The 21,193-nt window shown below is 51.3% G+C and overlaps 1 protein-coding gene across 1 annotated transcript in view; it reads right to left on the reverse strand.

Annotated features, from left to right (window-relative positions):
* Positions 1–16,675, reverse strand: part of ANKRD13B (ankyrin repeat domain 13B) — a 43,467-nt gene extending 26,792 nt beyond the window's left edge. The window contains 4 exon segments of the mRNA XM_081172244.1: positions 132–265; positions 268–321; positions 5,498–5,636; positions 16,294–16,675. Of these exon segments, the coding sequence (XP_081028370.1) occupies positions 132–265; positions 268–321; positions 5,498–5,636; positions 16,294–16,452 (486 nt within the window). The 5' untranslated portion in view covers positions 16,453–16,675.
* Between the last annotated feature and the right edge of the window lie 4,518 nt (positions 16,676–21,193).

Raw genomic sequence — 21,193 nt, forward strand, 5'->3', positions numbered from 1 at the left:
AGTTGTAGTCCAACAGAGGAAGAGAGGAGAAACAGAGGCAGTGGAGGGGATGCATTTACTTCTGACAAAAGGCTATAGGTCCCTGCCCTGAGGGGGTTACAATCTAGAAAACCACCGGCAGCAGAGATAACCAAGAGAGAATTTTCCTTCTCCCTTAGGGATGACGATGGCGACGAGTTCCAGGAAGACCCCCTGCCTACCTTGCGCAGCCTCTCAAGCAGGAGGGGGATGCCGGCCAGGCGCTTGATGGCCCGCTGGTAGTCGCGTAACGCAGCACCAGCTGAACAAGCTCCAGATCCCGGGTGCTCACCTCCTGCAAGACTGTGGAGGGAAGAGCAAAGGAGAGTCGGGCTGGGGTGAGGCGTTCTCAAAGTAAAGGAAGGATTGAACTCTGATTCATAAGAATACACACAGAGGCTTGAACCAGCAAGACTCTGGGAAGGGTGCGTATAATAATCTCTGCCTCCAGCCCCTGGCCCAGGTCGTTTTATTCACAAAAGAGCTTTTTACAGAGTGTTCGTAAGAACCAATCAGATTTCTTCTGAGCATTTCAACAAACCCCATGTGGGGACAAAGTTAAACTACCAAACTAATTAAGCACACATATTTCTGGGGTAAACAAAACAGAACTACAAAGGAGTGCATTTGGCAACCCCTGAGGTCATAAACAAGCGATATACATGATAAGAAGGAGGGCCAGGAAGACAGCAATCATTATCACCTTCAGGTGAGATCTGTTTCCTGGCCATAAGGTTAACATCTTAAGATTAACATATCAGAAAAGCTACATCAAAGAAACTTGCCCACTATCTTTATGTTTTTGGTTTTTTTAAAATAATATTTATTAAGCTTTTCCAGACAGTAAAAATTACAAAATTATAAATAAGAAAGTAAAGAAACATAACAATAGTAGAAGAAAAAGAGAAAAGATATAAAAATAGACAATAAAGAAGAAAATTAATAGAAAAGAGAAAAACAATCAGTATTTTCATATCATATCTTTCAATTACTTATTTCCTGACCTCCTCACACCCCCCTTTTCTGTATTCCAATTCACATAGTTAGTTCAGCAAATCCTTACCCTCTATCATTGCCCACTATCTTTATGGCCCAGGATGCCTGCCTGGCAAAGCAACTAGGCTGTGTACATGACTTGTCAAGCAAGCAAAATGGGCAGTAGAGGAAATGGCCAGAGATGATTGTGGGATTTGGTCAGAAATTATTGTCGATGAATTAAACCCAGTCAACACAATGCATTCATCATGGACACAATGGCTTGATGCATATTTTATAATTCCTCATAGTAATCGCACCTGACCCCACACTCTGGATATTTGCACTCCTACACTGGGGGTGGGGGCATCTGGCATAAAGTTATTCCCATGGTTTAGTTGGAATCTCATTTCTTGCAACTTGAAACCATGGGTTCGGGTCCTTTCCTCCAGAAAACAAGCTTTTCCCCTCTTCTATTTGAAGATGGCCACCCTATCTCCTTTCAGTTGCTTCTTTTCCCAGCTCCTTCAACCATTCTTCATAAGGCTTACTTTCCAGACCCTTGATCATCTAGTTTGCCCTCCTTTGCCCACCTTGTCGATATCCTTCTTAAACTGAGGTGCCCAGAACTAGACACAGGTGGGGTCTGACCAATATATATAAAGAATTTATCCCTGCAAGCTGAAGACAACACATCTGACAAGGCGCCTGACAGCTGACATCATAATAAATCCGTTCGCCTTTGCTGGGGGGGGGCTGAGGTCCGGGATCCAATGTGGCCCTCCCCCCATCTGTCTGGCCCTTGCAAACTTTCTCTTGCAAACTTTTCCCTCGCAAACTCCACCCCTACTTGATTGCTTTTTGCTTGCCTGGAACAGGTCCTTGAATGATGGACCATTCCTCCATTCCCGTCCCGGATGAAGAGGTGAGGGTGGGTCTATGCAGAAAATTCCAGCTTTCCCTGTACAGTAAAGGTAGCATTTACCTTTGTTGCCCCGCCCACTTTGCCCCAGGCCCCGCCCACTGATGTGTGAATGTGGGAATTCCTGATGAAAGGAATTTCCTTGCTGTCCTTAAATTTATTCACCTCCCCGCCCCCGGGCAGGAAAAGACCCACCCTGGAATCAGAGTGTCAGACTCAAACCTGGGTTCAAATCCCCCCACTCAGCCACGAAACTCACTGCCTGTGACCTTGGGGGCTCTTCATTGGCCCTCAGCCTACCTCACAGGGTTGTTGTGAGGATTAAATGAGGAGGGAGAGACTGGTGCGCGTCACTTTGAACTCCATGGAGGCCATTGTGATGATTATGATATTAAAAAGAGTTAAGACAAAGTGCAGCAATGGAGAGAAGAGTAAAACACCAAGGAAAATGGGCTGGGAAATAAAAAAATAGAAAAGAAATATCTTTTTAAAATGCATTGCAATTTTATGTGTCTTTTTTGGAAATTTATTAAAAATATTATTATTTTTTAAAAGAATTCCTTCAATGCCAAACCTAGACAGCATCTTAAAAAGCAGAGACATCACCTTGCCAACAAAGGTCGGTATAGTTAAAGCTATGGTTTTCCCAGTAGTGATGTATGGAAGTGAGAGCTGGACCATAAAGAAGGCTGATTGCCGAAGAATGGATGCTTTTGAATTCTGGTGCTGGAGGAGACTCTTGAGAGTCCCATGGACTGCAGGAAGATCAAACCTCTCCATTCTGAAGGAAATCAGCCCTGAGTCTCACTGGAAGGACAGATCCTGAAGCTGAGACTCCAATACTTTGGCCACCTCATGAGAAGAGAAGACTCCCTGGAAAAGACCCTGATGTTGGGAAAGATGGAGGGCACAAGGAGAAGGGGACGACAGAGGATGAGATGGTGGGACAGTATTCTCGAAGCTACCAGCATGAGTTTGACCAAACTGCGGGAGGCAGTGGAAGATAGGAGTGCCTGGCGTGCTCTGGTCCAGGGGGTCACAAAGAGGCGGACATGACTAAATGGCTAAACAACAACAAAAAATTCCTTGAAGGAAACAGTAAATAAATAAAGTAGACCACAAAGCAAAAAACTGAAAAGTGAAACTGGTCAGAAGTGAAACCAACAAACCCGTTATTTACAACAGAGAAACTGAGAATTAAAAACAGATTGCACATCAGCTGTGATGGAACTGGGCCGTCCAACAAGAGCAAAAGCTGGTTTGAAGAAATCTGGCTCTGCGCAACTCCATCCAAGTGAGTTAATTTCATAATTGGCTCGGCATCCTGGAAGCCGAACTGGAAGTGATTATAGGAGGCAAAATCTCTGGAAGGACATGCCCCATTTACGCCGAGGACACCTCGGCGGTTTCGATGTTTCATATGGCAAATTCCCTAAATAATTTTTCAAAGCAGTTAAGGAACACTCCCACCCACATCAAGAAAACCACAGAATCGCGAGAGGTTGAAAGAAAACAAAGCCACGTAATAAATTTGTAAAAGCGACAAATCAAATATTTATTGCCGTAGGGCGGTAAAGAGATCAAAGCTTTCACCGGTCTAAAAGGCAAAGGCATTTTAATTAGGGCAGTAAATGGGCGCTGGTAGAGGAAGGCAGTGGCGCCGTCCCAGGCAAATTTACTCAGAAGTAAGCCCTGCTGCGTTCTATGGGACTTACTCCCAGCTAACTGCCTACGTCAGGGGTGGGGAACCATTTGCTCAAGGGCCTCATTCACTTCTGGACAGCTTTTTTGGGGCCACACGACCACAGTGGGCGGGGCCAGAGGATCCAAGAGTGGGAGGGGCAACACATGCAAATTTTACCTTTATATAGGAGCCTGGCTTCTACACCTGCACACTCCTCTCTGGCCTCCATCCAGGCAAGGCAAGAGGCATGGACAGAGTTCAGGGAGACATTTTCAGGTGGGCAAAAGCACTCATGGAAGGTGTAAAGTAGAGCCAGTGAGAGGCGTGGTCTGGGGAGAGTCCCCAGGGCCAGACAGAGAGTCTGTGAGGGCCACATTTACACACACGCACACATCAAGCCCTCGGGTGCGTGGGATTTCAGTCTAATTCTCTAGTCCAAAGCATACTTACCATGGGGCCAGGTGACCTAGTGGTTGGAATGTAGGGCTAGGACCTGGGAGAGACCAGAGTTCAAATCCCGCACTCAGCCATGAAGCTCACTGCCTCTCAGCCTCTAACCTACTTCGCAGGGATGTTGTGGGGGAAGAACCACATAAACCACATTGAGTTTCTTAAGAGAAGGTGGGAAACTGGTACAAAATTCAAAGGCCAGATTGCTCATGAAAACAAGATGGTTTGAGAACATAACGCCAATCCTGGACCGGCTGCACTGGCTGCCGATTAGTTTCCAGGTCCAGTTCAAAGTGCCGGTGCTGACCTATAAAGCCTTACATGGCTCAGGACCTCAACACGTCCAGGACCACCTCTCCCCTTACAAACAGACTGGGCGCTTGGCATCTGAGGCCCTTCTCTATGTCCCCCATCCCGGAGAGGCTCAAAGGGTGGGAACATGAGACCTGGCCTCAGCAGCGTAGCGTGGGTTGTCAGCACCCGGGGCAAGGCAAGTAATTTGCGCCCCCTAACCCCTAACTTGCCGCCGCTGCCAGCTTCTTCTTGCTGCTGCCTGGGCTGGGCTGGTGTGGTTCTCTCCCGCGCTCAGCGCTGCGCTGGGCGGCCGCTGCACTGTCCCTCCCCCAGATAGTCCCTCGCTCTCTCTCCGCACCACACGCCTGGCACCCACCCCCTCCACAGTGGGCGGCGACCCAGCGGCTCGGATCGGATTCGTACAGCCAGCACTGCAATGAGAGAGAGTGAGTGAGCCAGGTAGGGGCAGAGAGCTGCGAGTGCGAGCGCGCCCCCCCCCAGATGTTGCACCCGGTGCGGCTGGCCCCCTCTGCACCCCCCACGCTACGCCACTGCCTGGCCTTTTCTGTGGTGGCTCCCCAATTGCGGGGTGCTCTCCCCAGAGAGGCTGGCCTGGCGCCATCATGACATATCTCTTGTCCCAGGCCTATGGCCATTAAATAATCTTACGGCCTGTAGGAGGGACTGCTAGGATGATTATTTTATTATTATGCTCTGTGTTATGTTTTTATTATTGTGCTGCGTAAATTATGTTCTTAACGTTGTACATCGCCCTGGGATAATCAGATAAAGGGTGATATATTGAAATGATAATAAGGATGATGATGCAATAAATAGATAAATAGCAAGATAGCGAGGAGGCTCCTTTGGACACTGTGGGGCTTACTTCTGAGTAAGCATATGCACAACTGTGGCTTGTGCACTGATCCAGCCAAACTAGAGCACTATATCAATGGGAAAGACTGAAGCACAAGCATTGCAATCAAGGGGGTGGTACTTCATTTTGGCCGGATCGGGCCCAACCCTTTCCTGGCCCCTTCCTTGGCTTGCTGCTGCCAGCCAGTGCAGATCAGGCTGGCCCAAACAAACTGGCAGCCTGCCCCTGCCCCCCACAACACTGATTTCAACTCCCAGGCGGAAGAGGTGAGACTCACCTGTCCAGCCGCTGCGGTTCTCCTTGCCCACGTCCGCCCCATGGCGCAGGAGGACTCGGGCGCACTCTAGGTGCCCCAGAGTGGTGGCTAGGTGCAAGGGGGTGCGCCCTCGGGGGTCCAACTGTTCGATATCCACCTGCTGGGAGAAAGGAAGGGTGAGGTCAGCATCCTTGGGGCAGAGAGGACCCTTCGCTTTTTCTTGGTTCGTCTCTTCCTCGGTGCCCTGTGGAATCGACAGGTTGCAAAAAATAACACCTTTCTGGACAGACACACTGAATATTACACAAACATGTTGCCAGCTACTCCTGCACAATTTGGAGGAACTAGGCAAGAATGTCCACTTTCACGCTTGCTTTTCAATATTTGTGTGGAAACCTTGGTTTGGGCTATGAGATAACAGAGGGAGATCGACAGATCAGTGCATAATTCAGTTGGATATAAACTGCTTTTATTTACAGATGATATTCTTCTGTTTATTCCTCATATTGCTATTCCCACGTTGATGCAAATGACAGATGCCTTTACTAAAATATCAGGATAATCTATTACGTAACTGGTCCAGGGTGGAAGGAGAGCTAATTGATGCCAATCTGGTGAAAATTTGTTTACCCATCCATTTAAAGAGTATCAGTTCTGCATTTGTTCAGAATCCATTTAGGTATGTCTATACCAAAAGGTCATCACCTTGCTGACAAAGGTCCGTATAGTTAAAGCTATGGTTTTCCCAGTAGTGATGTATGGAAGTGAGAGCTGGACCATCAAGAAGGCTGATCGCCGAAGAATGGATGCTTTTGAATTCTGGTGCTGGAGGAGACTCTTGAGAGTCCCATGGACTGCAAGAAGGTCAAACCTCTCCATTCTGAAGGAAATCAGCCCTGAGTGCTCACTGGAAATTTCTATGGGGTTCCTCAACTCTGATAATATATTTACAGAAAATGCAATTGCAACTTAATGATGGAGGGTTTGCTATTCCGAATATGGAGCCATATCATCATGCTTACTTATTGGCAAGTATTAAATACTGGAAACCAACAACTGGTGTTAATTTTCTGATCGGAGCAACTTTGGAATGCACGTATATAATAACACCTTTAGTTTGATGGACAGTATTAGGATCAAAATACGTTAGAACTCATGAATCTCTGGAAACAATTATGCCAGTTAGAAAGTTGTGGAATGCAATGTCTAGTAAAAATAGATTGGACACCTTTTCCCATGCTAAAATTGACTTTGTGGGGAAACCCAACTTTAAAAATGGGGGAAAGATGGTGATATGGAAAAATCGGATGGAAGGCATATTGACTTTGGACCAACTGATAGATGATAAAATTTTAACATACATTGTCTTAAGAGATAAATAATCTATTGGCTGTAACCCAACAGCTTATTTACATTTGCTAACAACCTTGTTTGGACCAGCAGAACTTACAACGTCTGAGACAACGGAAATGTGTCTTCTTAAATGCCTGCGAAATACAAGCTTTCAGAATCCCTAGTGGCAGAGGGTTCCACAGGACTAGGCCAATAGCAGCAAAGGCTCAGTTTCTTGATGCTGTCAAAAGAACTTGCCAACTTGGGGAATGACTTACAATGTTCCTGCGTGTGATCTCAGTGATATCACTGAGGTTCACAAGGTACCTTGAACCTAAGTTGCTCAGGGATTTGTAAATTAATACAAAGACCTTGAGCCTGGCTTGGTAGTAGATGGACAACAGCCAATGGTGCGAGGCTCCTGAGAGCTAAGCTGCCTCTCTCAGGGTTCGAATCCTGCCAGGGCAGGTGTCGGATACGGTTCCCTCGAGGGGGGATCTGCAAATAGGCGGCGACAATCTCTCCTCCGGGACTTGTGTGTGTTAATTGCAAATAATGGAAGCTTGCTAGCATTCCAGGCTGCAGCGTAAAGGAAAACAGTTTGCCAAGTTTCGGGGGCGGGCTTTCCAAGAGACAGTTGCCAAGGGCCAGACCCCTGCCATCCATCCCAGCCCGTTTATTCTGTGTCGTGACACAGCTTTGACGGCTGCCTTCTTGCCTGCATCGGATCTGCGCTCTTTTGAGAGCTGCCCCCGGAAAGGATGCTGGGTGATGCAAGGCAGAGGATAAATTTTGCAGAAAACAAATGATTCTTTTCTCCACCTCCCCACACCCTGCCGTGCCACAGAGGGGGGCCGGAAGAGCTGTGCTTTATTTGCATTTTTCCAGGTACCAGGAGGCAACTATAGAAATCTGCGGACTGAGGATTGTGTGATGTTTGCATCAGCTGAGTCACTCGGCCACCGTGTACCTGTTTACTCAGAAGTCAGCCTCACTCTGCTCAAGGGGGCTGACTCCCCAACAATATTATTATTATTGTTGTTGTTGTTGTTAGTCGTTTAGTTGTGTCCTCCGGAACGAATTAAGCTCTTAACCCGAAGTACCATTGTATATAGGATGCGGGCTGTGCTGTGGTCTAAACCACAGAGCCTAGGGCTTGCCGATCAGAAGGTCGTCGGTTTGAATCCTCGCGATGGGGTGAGCTCCCTTTGCTTGGTCCCTGCTCCTGCCCACCTAGCAGTTCGAAAACTCATCAAAGTGCAAATAGATAAATAGTACCGCTCCGGCGGGAAGGTAAACGGCATTTCCACGCGCTGCTCTGGTTCGCCAGAAGCGGCTTAGTCATGCTGGTCACATGACCTGGAAAAACTGACTGAGGACAAACGCCAGCTCCCTCGGCCTGTAAAGCGAGATGAGCGGCACAACCCCAGAGTCGGTCACGACTGGACCTCATGGTCAGGGGTCCCTTTACCTTTACCTTTACAGTATCCTTTGGGAGACGAGGTGACCGGAATATGTACACTAGGGTTGCCATATTTCAAACAGTGAAAATCCGGGCAGAAAAGTTGTTGAGCTATTTATTTATTTATTTTGCATGCACACACACACACACACACACACACAATCTGCTTTGGAGCTACAGTGGTGCCCCGCAAGACGAATGCCTCGCAAGACGGAAAACTCGCTAGACGAAAGAGTTTTCCGTTTTGGAGGTGCTTCGCAAAACGAATTTCCTATGGGCTTGCTTCGCAAGACGAAAATGTCTTGCGAGTTCCTGCTGGTTTTTTTCCCTCCCCCCCCCTTTTTCTAAGCCGCTAATCAGCTGATCCGATCAGCAGATAAGCCGCTAAAAGCCGCTAATCCGTCAATGGGCTTGCTTCGCAAGACGAAAAAACCGCTAGACGAAGAGAATCACAGAACGGATTCTTTTCGTCTTGCGAGGCACCACTGTATTTTTTAGGGGGAAATGGCAAAAAAGGCACCACTGACACGGGCTGCCATACGTCCAGATTTTCCTGGACGCTTTCCCAATTTTCGCCCGGACACTGCTGCAGACTGCAGTATTCCGAATATGTCCAGGAACATCCGAACGTATGGCAGCCCTACTTGTACACAATAGCCCGATACAGTGTGTGTGGGGGGGGTGTCTTTCCTGGCTCGAAAGCAGAGCTCAGCCCTGACTCCCACACCCCAATATCCACTCCCCAGGGTGTGACTTCGCAAGTCCTTGGCTTCCTTTGCCTCACCTGCAACACACCTCTTCCCTCCCGTCTGTCCCAGAAGCTGAAATAATCCCTGGTGCCATCTTCCACTCCCACCAGCCACTGCTGGAAGATCTGTTGTTTCCCTTTAATTACAAACCTTTTTCATTAAAGTAATTAAAAGAGCGTGGCACTGATAGAGAATCTCCCTCTCAAGTTTCAATTAACTCTCCTTGCTCCTTAGACAAAACGAAATTGTGCGCCTTGATTGATTTGTCCTCTCGGAAAGAGTGTAGCGAGGGGTGGGCACTCTGTACATGCTCAGAAGCTTTCGCCTTCTGGCAGGCCTGCTTCCCAGAGTCCAGCGTTGGGTCCCACCAGTGGGAAGAGGCATCCTTCCTAGACCCTGAACATCACTTGGTCTCAAGTCTTAGGAGCAAGTCAAACCAGAACTCTGAAATATTCCTCCCAAGTTACTAGCCCCTTTGATCTGGAAAATACTTTTTCCCTCCCACACTAAGATACATGGGATCTTAGATGGCTAACTTTAATGGGGGACATCATAGGGTGGGGTCAGTTTGTTTGGAATAATAATTCTGGTTCCCCCAGGCAGCTCTTCGGTGAATCCATTTCTAAGATAAGGAAATTAATCAACCTGATCTCAGCTCTATTTGCATTTATGCAAATTTGGAATCATCCTCTACAGATAACAGACAGTGGCCTTAAAATAACGAACAGCAAAAAGGGGAGGGAGGAGGCAGCATGAATCAATAAGTGTTCTGAGAAGTTCTGCTTTTATAAAGCAGGAAAGTGAACCTGGGGCTTAGGAACCATTTGCCAGGCAAATCAGAAATAATTCTGGTGTGAAAAGTAATCAGGAAAAAGAGGAAGAGGAGGAAAAAGAAGAAGTTCAGCAAACAGAGCATAGTTTCCACTAAGTCTCTGAGTCTGTGCAGAGTGCATTCCTCACCCAAGGCATTAACTAATGTCAGTCCACTTCCATGTATCTCACAATACAAGAACATTGTGGGGTGGGGGACCCAGTAAAATTGGCAGTCAACAGCAGAATTTGGGGGGGCGGGTAATTTATTCAGGAAAGCACGCTTAAAAAGACTTCACAAGAAGTTGTGTCAACTGCTAGATTAAATGGGGGGGAAGGGTGACATAAATTTATGGAGGAGCAGATCTCTATCCTTGGCTACAACGGCTAAGTAGAGCCTCCATACCCAGAGCAAGTCTACCTGAGTACCAGACACAGAAGAACAAACAACAGGGGAATGCTTCTCCTGGGCACACTAGTGAGTTTTCCAGAAGGTCCCCAGCTGGTCTCTGATGGAAGGAGACTGGATGAATGAACCACCCTTATAGAAAGGGAGAAACACAACCACTGTAAATAGCAGCCTCAAGGTGTATTTCAGATTCTTACTGGCCAGCACTGAATATTCGGACGCCCATCCTGGCCACCAAAGGGACGACTTTCTTAGCAACTTGCGCCAACCCAAACTACAATTCCCACCAGCCTCAGTGTGCCCTGTGTTACTTTGAAATTCGGAGGGTAAGGCACAATGGGATGGAGGTGGGGGGAGAGGGAAGCCAAATTAAGACCATTGACTGCCCCCCCCAGCACAGACAAGACACCTGACGTCTCTTGGAAGCCAAACAGGAACCCAAATGCCCCTGTACGGCCTCACCCATCCTCTCCTGCCCTAGATCTACCCCTGAGAGTCAATATCATAAACCCCAAAGCTCAGAGCGTGTTTGTTTGCCGGCAGATCCCCAGCCACGCCTCACCGCTGATCATTGTTAAGGAAAAAGGGGAAATCCGGGTGTGGCAAACACATCTCACCCGGAATTGAGGAGGTCTGGCAAACAACTCCTGAGCTGTGCCCTTAGGCGTCTGAGATTCATGCACCAGGCCCTAGATTTCAGCAGCGATGGCTCATCCATCTGTCACAAATGGGGCAGTGTCACCCACCAGGCCTTAGCAGGGTGATCAAGTCAGGAGTATCCCGGACTCTGAGATTTTGGGGCCCTCACCTGAGACCTAGGGACTGCACCAGGTGACTGTAACTTCCGTCACAGAGTACGCTGATGACAACATAGTGTGTGCACACTCAGAGGACGACCTGCAAACCATCCTAAATATCTTCACAGCTTACAGAATGCTTGGTCTACTGCTCAACAGCCAAAAAATCAAAGTGCTGCACCAACAAGTACAAGATAACCCCTCTGCAGTGCCGCAAATCCAACTCAATAGTGTAACCTTGGAAAGTGCTGATCACTTCTCCTACCTGGGCAGTTATCTTTCCACAAGGGCTGACATGGATGCCGAAATCAAGCATTGCCTGAGCTCTGCAAATGCAGCTTTCTCCCAATTGAAGCACACTGGGACATTCGAAGGGAAACCAAAATGCTTGTTTACGAAGCTATTTTACTGTCAACCTTACTGTATTCTTGTGAAACATGGACCACTTATAAATGCCATCTTCAACTCCTCAAAAGATTCCATCAACGGTGTCTCTGAAAAATTTTACACATCACTTGGGAAGACAGGCGAACAAATGTCAGTGTACTGGAAGACGCAAAGATCACCAGTGTTGAAGCAATGATTCTTCAACATCAGCTTCACTGGACTGGTCATGTTGTGCGGATGCCCAACTATCGTCTTCCAAAGCAACTACTCTATTCCCAACTTAAAAATGGTAAGCATAATGCTGGTGGTCAACAAAAGAGGTTTAAAGTATGCTGATGACACCCAACTCTATCTGTTGATGGATGGCCATCCTGACTCGGCCCCAGACACACTGATCAGATGCTTGGAAGCTGTGGCTGGATGGTTACGTGGGAGCCGGTTGAAGTTAAATCCTTCGAAGACAGAGGTCCTCTGGCTGGGACGGGACGATATGGGATTGAGGGGGCAACTCCCATCTCTTGCGGGGGTGCAATTAGTGCCAGCACCGTCCGTTAAGAGTTTGGGTGTAATCTTCGATACCTCCCTCTCCATGGAGGCGCAGATTGCAGCTATAACAAAGGCGGCATTTTTTCATCTCCGCCAAGCTAAGCAGTTGGCTCCTTACCTCTCTCGCCCTGACCTAGCCACTGTGATCCATGCGACGGTCACCTCCAGACTGGATTATTGTAACTCGCTCTACGTGGGGCTGCCCTTGAGACTGACCCAGAAACTCCAGCGGGTGCAGAATGCCGCAGCGAGACTCCTTACGGGGTCTTCGCTGCGGGATCACATTCATCCAGTGCTATACCAGCTGCACTGGCTCCCGGTGGAGTACAGGATCAGGTTTAAGGTGCTGGTTTTAACCTTCAAAGCCCTACACGGCCTAGGACCCTCGTATCTACGGGACCGCCTCTCCTGGTATGCCCCACAGAGGAACTTACGGTCCTCAAATAAAAACATCTTGAAGGTCCCAGGCCACAGAGAGGTTAGGCTGGCCTCAACTAGAGCCAGGGCTTTTTCGGCTGCGGCTCCAACCTGGTGGAACGCTCTGTCACAAGAGACTAGGGCCCTGCGGGACTTGACATTTTTCCGCAGGGCCTGCAAGACAGAGCTGTTCCACCAGGCCTTTGGTTGGGGCACAGCCTGACTCCCTCCTTTGGCAATCTTTACAATACTTTAGTTTATGGTTGCCATCAATTTTGATTTTAATTAATTCTTATGATGTTTTTATAATGTTGCACTATTTTAGTGTTGTTAGCCGCCCTGAGCCCGGCTTCGGCTGGGGAGGGCGGGATATAAATAAAATTTATTATTATTATTATTATTAAAGACGCTCTCAAGGCAATTTTTAAAAAAATGTAGTATAAACAACGACAACTCGGAAACACTGGCCTGAGAGCGCTCCAATTGGAGTACAGCCTTTACCAAAGGTGTCATGGGCTTTGAAGACTCTTGGACTCAGAAAGCAAGGGAGAAACGTGCTAAGAGGAAGGCACACTTGGCAAATCCACACCGTGATCAACTCCCGCCTGGAAACCAATGTCCCCACTGTGGAAGGACGTGTGGATCCAGAATTGGCCTCCACAGTCACTTACGGACTCATTGTTAAAACCGTGTTTATGGAAGACAATCTTACTCGGCTACGAGGGATGGCCAAAGAAGGCGGCCCTGGAAACGGAGGTTAAGTGGGAGAGGGGTTGGACAGACCTCACAAAATGTCTATTCTAGAATTTGCAGGCTGCTGCGCTGAAGCTGGCAAGATGCATGCAGAGTCTTCTTAATAAGTTGTTGTTGTTATCATATGCACGCTTGTCCACTTGGAGATTCAAGACCACTACCACCAGGAGGGTGGGATCAAGCAAACCTGGAAACTTTAGGTCAGACCTGAAGGTCTGCCAACACTGCCCACTAACCTCAGTCCGCTGCCAGTCAGCCTCCACCTTATAGCCTTTTTGCTGCCTACCAGTTGCCAGAGCTGTCAGTTTCTTCAATTTCAGTATCGCGCCTTGTAGAAGTCAGCAAGGAGGAGGATAGGGCCTGTACGGACAGCTTCCTGCCAGGTAGTGTGTCGAGTGGAGGCTAGTGCCTAGGGAGAATGGGGCACTGCTGTACCAACCTCAGTCCGTCCTCAGCCAGCCCCACACCTAACAGCCTTTTTGCTGCCTGCCAGTCAATAGGGCAGTCAGCTTCTTCCTCAATTTCAGTATCACGCCTTGTCGAAGTCAGCAAGGAGGAGGATAGGGCCTGTATGGAAAGCTTCCTTCCAGGTGGTGTGTCCAGTGGAGGCTGGTTGTCTAGGGCGAATGGGGCACTGCCCTCCCAATCTCACTCCTCCCTCAGCCAGCCCCACACCTAACTGCATTCTTACTGCCTGCCAGTCTCTGGGGCTGCCAGCTTCCTCCTCAATCTGTGTTGTCCCTTGTAGAACTTAGTAGGGATGAAGAAGATGGGGTCAAAACTAGAATGTGTTGCCTCCTAATATCCTGGACCCCATCCTACAACATTCCATAAGACTGCGATCCTATATAAGTTAACGGGGGGGGGGATTCCCATTATTTACAGGTAATTTTCTCCCGTTGATATTATCTGGTTAACTGGAGATGAACGCAGCACACACATCCCTTAATACAAGGATGGCAAAGGTGAGGTTTCTTCGACACTAAGGGTCCAGCAGCCAGCCATTGCAACTTTCCCCGGTCTGGTGCGCTCCTACAACTCCCATCTGCCTTAGCGTCTCTCGGCTGTGCTGGCTGGGGCCGATTGCAGTTGTAGGACGAAACACCTTGAGAGAACCAGGCTGGGAAAAGCTGAGCTGTTTTCTGATGCCAGCTAAGCAGATGCCTTCGCTGTCCTTCGCTGTGGGCTTCCGGAAGCCCAGAGCTCTTCCCCAGCTCACTGCTTCCAAACTTTTCTGCAGCAGAGTATGCTTATGGGAGGAAGGAGTGGGACCACGACAGGGGCCTTCAAGGACTGTCAGACACAAGATAGAACAGAACACCTCTGGAGGAAGAGGTCTCTCCCCTTCCCCTAAAGCTGAGACCCCCTCATCCTTCCACCCTGGGTCTCAGACCCTGCACTGAGCAAAGCACTGAACCTCCAGGAAGCCTTGCATCCGGTTCTCACAGGTATACTTCCTCTGATTGTGGAGGTTCCACCTCTGGATATTACAGGTACCAGCAGATGGAAGGTTTCCTTTCCTTGGAACTTGATCGCTCTCTAATGGATAGTCACACCTTGGTTGTCAAACGGAATCCGTTCCGGAAGTCCGTTCGACTTTCGAAAATGTTCGACAACCAAGGCACGGCTTCCAATTGGCTGCAGGAGCTTCCTGCACGCAATCAGAAGCTTCAGAAGGCGTTCAGCTTCCTAAAGTGGGAGTGGCTAACCTGTTAAGACTCTGGCTCCCATCAGCCCCATCCAGAACAACCAACGGTCAGGGATGATGGGAGTTGTAGTCCAAGACACACCTGGAGGGCCACGGGTTAGCCTAGGATGGAGGTGTTTGTGACAACCTCCGTGACAGCAAATCAGAGGCAACCCCAGCAGAATTGGGGCTCGTCGGGACATGATTAATTCTGAAGTGGGACCCCAGTAATGCAGAGCAAAAGAATAAATTGGGTAGTGCATAAAGTAACTATATGAACCCCGAACAAGAGTGGCTGGGGAAACCCAGCCAAATGGGAGGGGTATAAATAGCAAAATTATCATCATCATCAAATAAACATCATAAGCAGGAAGGCTGTTTCTTCCACCCTCCAGCTTTTGCCGTTCTAGAGGAAGGAGCGAGTAGCAGATGTGGTGGAAATGGGCATGGGATTCAGCTAAGCCCGCCCCAGCATGGTGCTAGATCTCAAGTTCTTTCTCATGGGGGGGGGGCAGGAAGGAAAGTCAGGGCTCTCCACTCCTTTGGCCACCTTGAGGCCCCATAGCTTCCAAAGAGTTGGGTCCTATTATGCTTCTGCAACATCAAACGAAGGCTTCTCGGCACGTGCTCAGGTGCCCCCTTTTACTGTGCATCATGCCCACGTCTCTCTCTCTCTTTTTGAGGCATGCCAAAGACAGCCCCACGGCTTTCCTCACCTTAGGGAGGATCCTGAAGGCTGTTTGCTGCCAGAGGATTTCAGGGTGGTGGACGGATCTGCGTGTGCCAAGCCACAGTCGCCAGTGCCAAACCCTGGAAAGAGAGCTCCTGGTGCCAAGACTGGGGGAGAAGGCGGGGGGAGAAGGGCCCTCCGTTCGGTAGAAACCCCAGAACACGCAAGTCCCTCTATCCCCTTGCCTTTTGATGCCCAAACCCCTAATAGCCCAACAGTGCTGCAGGAACCGCAATATTTGTGTGTTTGTAGGAGGGGGAGCTACATCAAGAGCACCCAAACATGGGTGGCACCAGAGGGCGGGCAAGGAGCCCCCCTGCCAGACAATGAACTTGTCCCCAACTCCCCCCCCCCCCAATTAAAATACACTGTTATTTTTCTTTTGGGGATCTTAAAACTCCCCCACCTACTTTGCCCATTCTGTGCCCAACAGGATTTCCCCCCTGGGGCTACCACAGCTCCCCAATCCTCCCCGCAGCCTCTCCTCCCTCCCACCCCCCAAATCATGGCTCCTTCTCCTCCCTGACCCCCACCCACCCACCCTCTCTCTTGCAGAAACCGGGGGAAGCCCCTTTCCCGCGAAGGAAGGCGAGAGCGCTTCCTCGGAGCCGCGCCGGGCGCCTCCTATTGCATCAGCCCCTCTCTCCATTGTTAGGGTGGGACCCCAGGCCGCCTCCCCTCCCCTCGCCCGCCCGCCCCCCACCAAGCCCAGCCCCGCCAGCTCCCAGGGACACCCACCTGCTCGGAGCTGAGCTCGGCCTCCAGCTCGCGGGGCTGGTTGTGCCACACCAGGGAGTGGAGCGGGTACCCGGCCTCGGCGCCCTTCCTGGCACCGGGGGAGGCGGCCAGCATCCTTTTGGCACCGGGGCGAGGCCGTCGGGGGGGCTGCAGCCGCATGTGCGCCGCCGGGCCGGGCAGGAAGGAGGGAGGGAGGGAGAGGGCAAGGGCGGGGGAATCGACGCTGCGGGCCGAGCAGCAGAGGGGAGGGCGAGGGGGAGGGAGGAGGAAACGCAGGAGGAGGCGCGAGGGTGGCGCGCGGCAGGATGGAGAGGATGGGGATACCCCCCCCCGCAAACCACCGCTGCCCCCGCAGCTGCAAAGGAGAGGGGAAGCTCCTGCCTCGCCCCAGTTTGGGGGGGGGGTGGGAGGCAGACGCGGCAGCAGGGCACCATGGGACTTGTAGTCTTCCGAGGGGGCTGGCAGCATGAGCGAGGGAGGGGGGCGCACGAGTGGCGGAACATCTGCTTTACGCGCAGAAGGAAGGCCGCGGTGCCATCCCCGGGTGGGAAAAGGCTGCTAGCCAAACCCTAGAGAGCCGTTGCTGCCGGTCAGTGTAGACAGCACTGAAGAAGGTGGGCCATTGATCTGACTCAATATAAGGCAGCTACGCTCCAGGGGTGCCAACGTGAATAAAATATGGGGGAGCGCAGGTAAGCCCCACCCTGCATAATCAATCGCAATATCTGGTGTGTGCACACCATTCGAATGGCAATGTCCATCCACTTCTTTTGGGGGGTGGCCCCTCAAATATTTTATTGGGGTCTCTGTGAAGACCCCTTGGCCCCTAGGAGTTGGCTCCTGGGCTTTGTGTGATGCCATTTCAAACCTTGTTCAGGCGCTTGAGTGGGATCTTGGTTTATTTGTAAAGGAAGGGCCGTGGCTCAGGGGCAGAAGACCGGACCTTGTCCCGGGTTCTGTCCCCCAAACCCTGTCCATGTAGACAGTACTGAGCCAGGTAGACCAATGACCTGTTCTGATGCAGGCCAGCTTCCGTAGCATCACATAGCTTCCTTCGTGTGGCTCTAGCTAGGTCTAGGGTGATGGCTGCACCCTGGCTCAGACCAGGCGATGTTGCTCCATTTTCCCCAGCATTGACCATTATCACCCGCAATGGCTTCTGGGGATCTCTAGGGCAGAGAGGGGGTCTGTCCCTCTGAAAATAAGCAGGACCCTGTAGCTGGATCAAACCCTAAAGTCCTTTCTGTGTTGGTCATTCTTGGTTTCAACTGAGGTGAGGCATCTGTGGCCCTCCAGATGTTGTTGACCACTGACCATGCTGTCTGAGGCTGGTGGTAGCTTTGGAGCCCAACATTTGGCAGGCTGCAGGTTCTCCACCCTGATACAAATCCATAGCTTCTCTGCATGCAGCCCCCACCATTTGATTTCCAGACAGACATTGCATAGGAGACCATCTTATACCATGTGGGACCAGTGGGCTTCTTTTCCTAAAAATAAAACAAGGGTCTAGTCCTATTGGATCTGAATAAAGGACCAAATTAACTGAGAAATATCTTTTCCCAGTGTTGTCAACTGCACTGACTGGCAGCAGCAACTTTTCAGGATTTCAGGTAGGATTCTCTCCCAGCCCTACCTGGTGATGCCACTGGAGAATTGATTCTGGGGGGCCCTGCATGCAACACAGATGCTCTCTATACCACAGAGCTATGACTCTTCCACTGAAAATCAAAGCAAGATGCTAGTCCTCATGGTTCTGAATTAAAGGCTGGTTTAAACAGGAATGGGACATGGGTGGCGCTGTGGGTTAAACCACAGAGCCTAGGACTTGCCAATCAGAAGTTCGGCGGTTCAAATTCCCGCGACGGGGTGAGCTCCCGTTGCTCGGTCCCTGCTCCTGCCAACCTAGCAGTTCGAAAGCACGTCAAAGTGCAAGTAGATAAATAGGTACCTCTCTGGCGGGAAGGTAAATAGCGTTTCCGTGCGCTGCTCTGGTTCGCCAGAAGCAGCTTAGTCATGCTGGCCACATGACCCAGAAGCTGTATGCCGGCTCCGTCGGCCAGTAAAGTGAGATGAGCGCCACAACCCCAGAGTCTGCCACGACTGGACCTAATGGTCAGGGGTCCCTTTACCTTTTACCTTTAAACAGGAACACTGTAAGCTGCCTTGTACAGAGTTAGGTCATTGGCCCATCTAGCTCCAAGGCAATACAAGACCAACATGAGCGCAGGCAAGGAGATCTTGAATATTTCCCCACTCTCGGTCCCAGAATTGTTGGGGGCTGCTTTAAGACCAGGGACACGAGGTGCCCTGTGGCAGAGCTTTAGAGGTTGCAGGTGGAGCGGCCAGGTTCAAGGGGTGGTCAGGAGAGAGATGGGCCAGCGCTGGCTGGAAGGACGGGTGTCATCATCTGCCATTTAGACCAGCTGCCCAGTCTGCTGCTATGCTCTCTACACCAGTGTTTCCCAACCACTGTTCCGCGGCACACTAGTGTGCCGCGAGATGTTGCCTGGTGTGCCGCGGGAAAAATTAAAAAAATCGATTTTTTTTTTTTAAAGTCAAATTTTCGATTGGGGCGCCGTCACTAGATGACCCCTGGGGTTCCCTCCCTCCCTCCCACTCTGCGCCTCCCTCCTCCTCCTCCTCCTCTGGGGAGGCCCTTCCTGGCTCTCGGCCAAGGCTTGGCGGCTGCCACTCACTCGCTCGCCCACCCGTCCCTCCATCCCTGCACCCGGCCTCTCCCCCTCCGTCCCCGGCGCGGGGGCTGCCGGGATCCGTAGTCCCCTCGCCCTTGGGCTCCGCGCCCGCGTGGGGTGCGCGAACTACCTGGCGGGCCGGGCGTTTTGTTTGAAGCGCTCTTCTCCCGGCCATGGAATGAGCGCAGCGGTGGCGGCCGGGCGGGCAGGGGCTCTTCCGCGCAGACCCCGCGCAGCCTGCCTGCGCCCCCGCGGAGATCGGGCGGCAGGATGGAGCCCGGGGATCCCCGCGGAGGCGGAGCGGCGGAGGCGGAGGCTGCCCCCCAGGTAGGGCTCCATCGGGGGGGGGGTTTATTTTTGCAATGCTGCATCCGCGCCGGAGGGGACGCATCGGACCGCGGGGAGACCCCTTGGCGTGCGTGCAAGGCAATGCATGCGTGCAGGCGTTGCATGGAGTGCAGTGCAATGCAATGGCAACGCGGCGCCCTGCATGCATGCATGCAACTTCCACCGGCGCTCCGGACTTGGCAGGTGAGGGGGGTCCCCAGTGGGCGGCAGAGAGAGCCGGGAGGGCGAAGGGGAGCCTGGGGGGAGCAGCGCTGCTCCCCGAGCCGAGCCCGGGGGGGAACTTCGGCGTCGTTGCGCCGGGTGTTGGAAGCGGAGGCTGGCGGGGGCCCCTCACCTGCAAAACCTGGTCGCCTCTCATATATTTTGTGCATTGCATTCATCGCCCGCTTTCTCCTCCAAGGAGCTCCCGGGGGCGCGCGTGGTTCTCCCCGTGTTATCCTCGCAACAACAGCCCTGCGAGGTGGGTCAGGCGAGTGGCCCAAGGGAGCACCCAGGGATTGTCCTGGCCAGGTGGGGTGATTTGAACCCTGCTCTCTGCCCAGTCTTCGTCCTCATTTAGCCCCCACATGTGCATGACTGTGCATGACTGAGGTTTTCCCCCCCTCGTCTTGGCTATGGTGTGAGTCTGTGCTGTTAATTAATGGGGTTCTGCCTTCGGAGAAGATGAGCCAGCCCTCAAGGAGGTGATTATGTAATTTGCTAGCAATTCATGTCCCTCCCGGCGTGACGCTGCGCGCTGACGTCACGGGGCTGTAATGGTGGTGTGCCTCGAGATTTTTTTCATGAAACAAGTGTGCCTTTGCCCAAAAAAGGTTGGGAAACACTGCTCTACACGGTCAGCAGAGAGAGAGAGAAAATAACCGGCTGCCGAGAGCTTCCTTAGTCATGCAGGTGGGTAATCTCTGCAAGGAGTGTGGAATCTTGCAAGCAGGGTGATGATTCCTTCCAGGAATCATCCACAGCTGGAATCCCAGGTGCAGGACGGCTGCAATTCCAGAGTGAGAATAACAAAGGAAGAACTTCCTAGACAAAGCCACAAGGGGGAGCCCTTGTGGGATAGTGGTTACAGTCTCGGGCTAGGGTTAGGAAGGTAAAGGTAAAGGGACCCCTGACCATTAGGTCCAGTCATGGCCAACTCTGGGGTTGTGGCGCTCATCTCGCTTTATTGGCCGAGGGAGCCGGCGTACAGCTTCCGGGGTCATGTGGCCAGCATGACTAAGCCGCTTCTGGCGAACCAGAGCCGCGCACGGAAACGCCGTTTACCTTCCCACTGGAGCGGTACCTATCTATCTACTTGCACTTTGTGCTTTTGAACTGCAAGGTTGGCAGGAGCAGGGACCGAGCAACGGGAGCTCACCCCGTCGCGGGGATTCGAACCGCTGACCTTCTGATTGGCAAGTCCTAGGCTCTGTGGTTTAACCACAGCGAAGACCTGGGTTCAAATCCCCACTCGGCCCTGACTCTACCCCTGTTCTGCATGGTCGGAGGCAATGAATGATGCTGAATACCAGTCTCTGGAAACCACTGGAGGGAGGAGGGCTGTTGTGCTAGGCTGCTTCTCATGGGTGGATCTCATTGGGGGATCTGGTTGCTCACCGTGAGAATGGGATGCTGGACCAAATGGGCTCCCTTTTGGCCTGATCCAGCCCTTTTTACGTTTTTAAGCTCACTGTGGCGAAAGCATTTGCCGGGCACTCCCTACCTCTCCAACCAGCAGGGTCGTTGTGAATATTATATTGTAGGGGACCAGTGGCGTAGCGTGGGGGGTGCCAGGGGTGCCGGCCGCACCGGGCGCAACATTTGGGGGGGCGCGTTTGGCCGGCCCTCCTCGAGGAAGCAGGAACCCCACTGTCCTCGGA

The sequence above is a fragment of the Podarcis bocagei genome (genome assembly GCF_964188305.1).
Source record: "Podarcis bocagei genome assembly, chromosome: 15".
NCBI classification, from domain to species: Eukaryota; Metazoa; Chordata; class Lepidosauria; order Squamata; family Lacertidae; genus Podarcis; species Podarcis bocagei.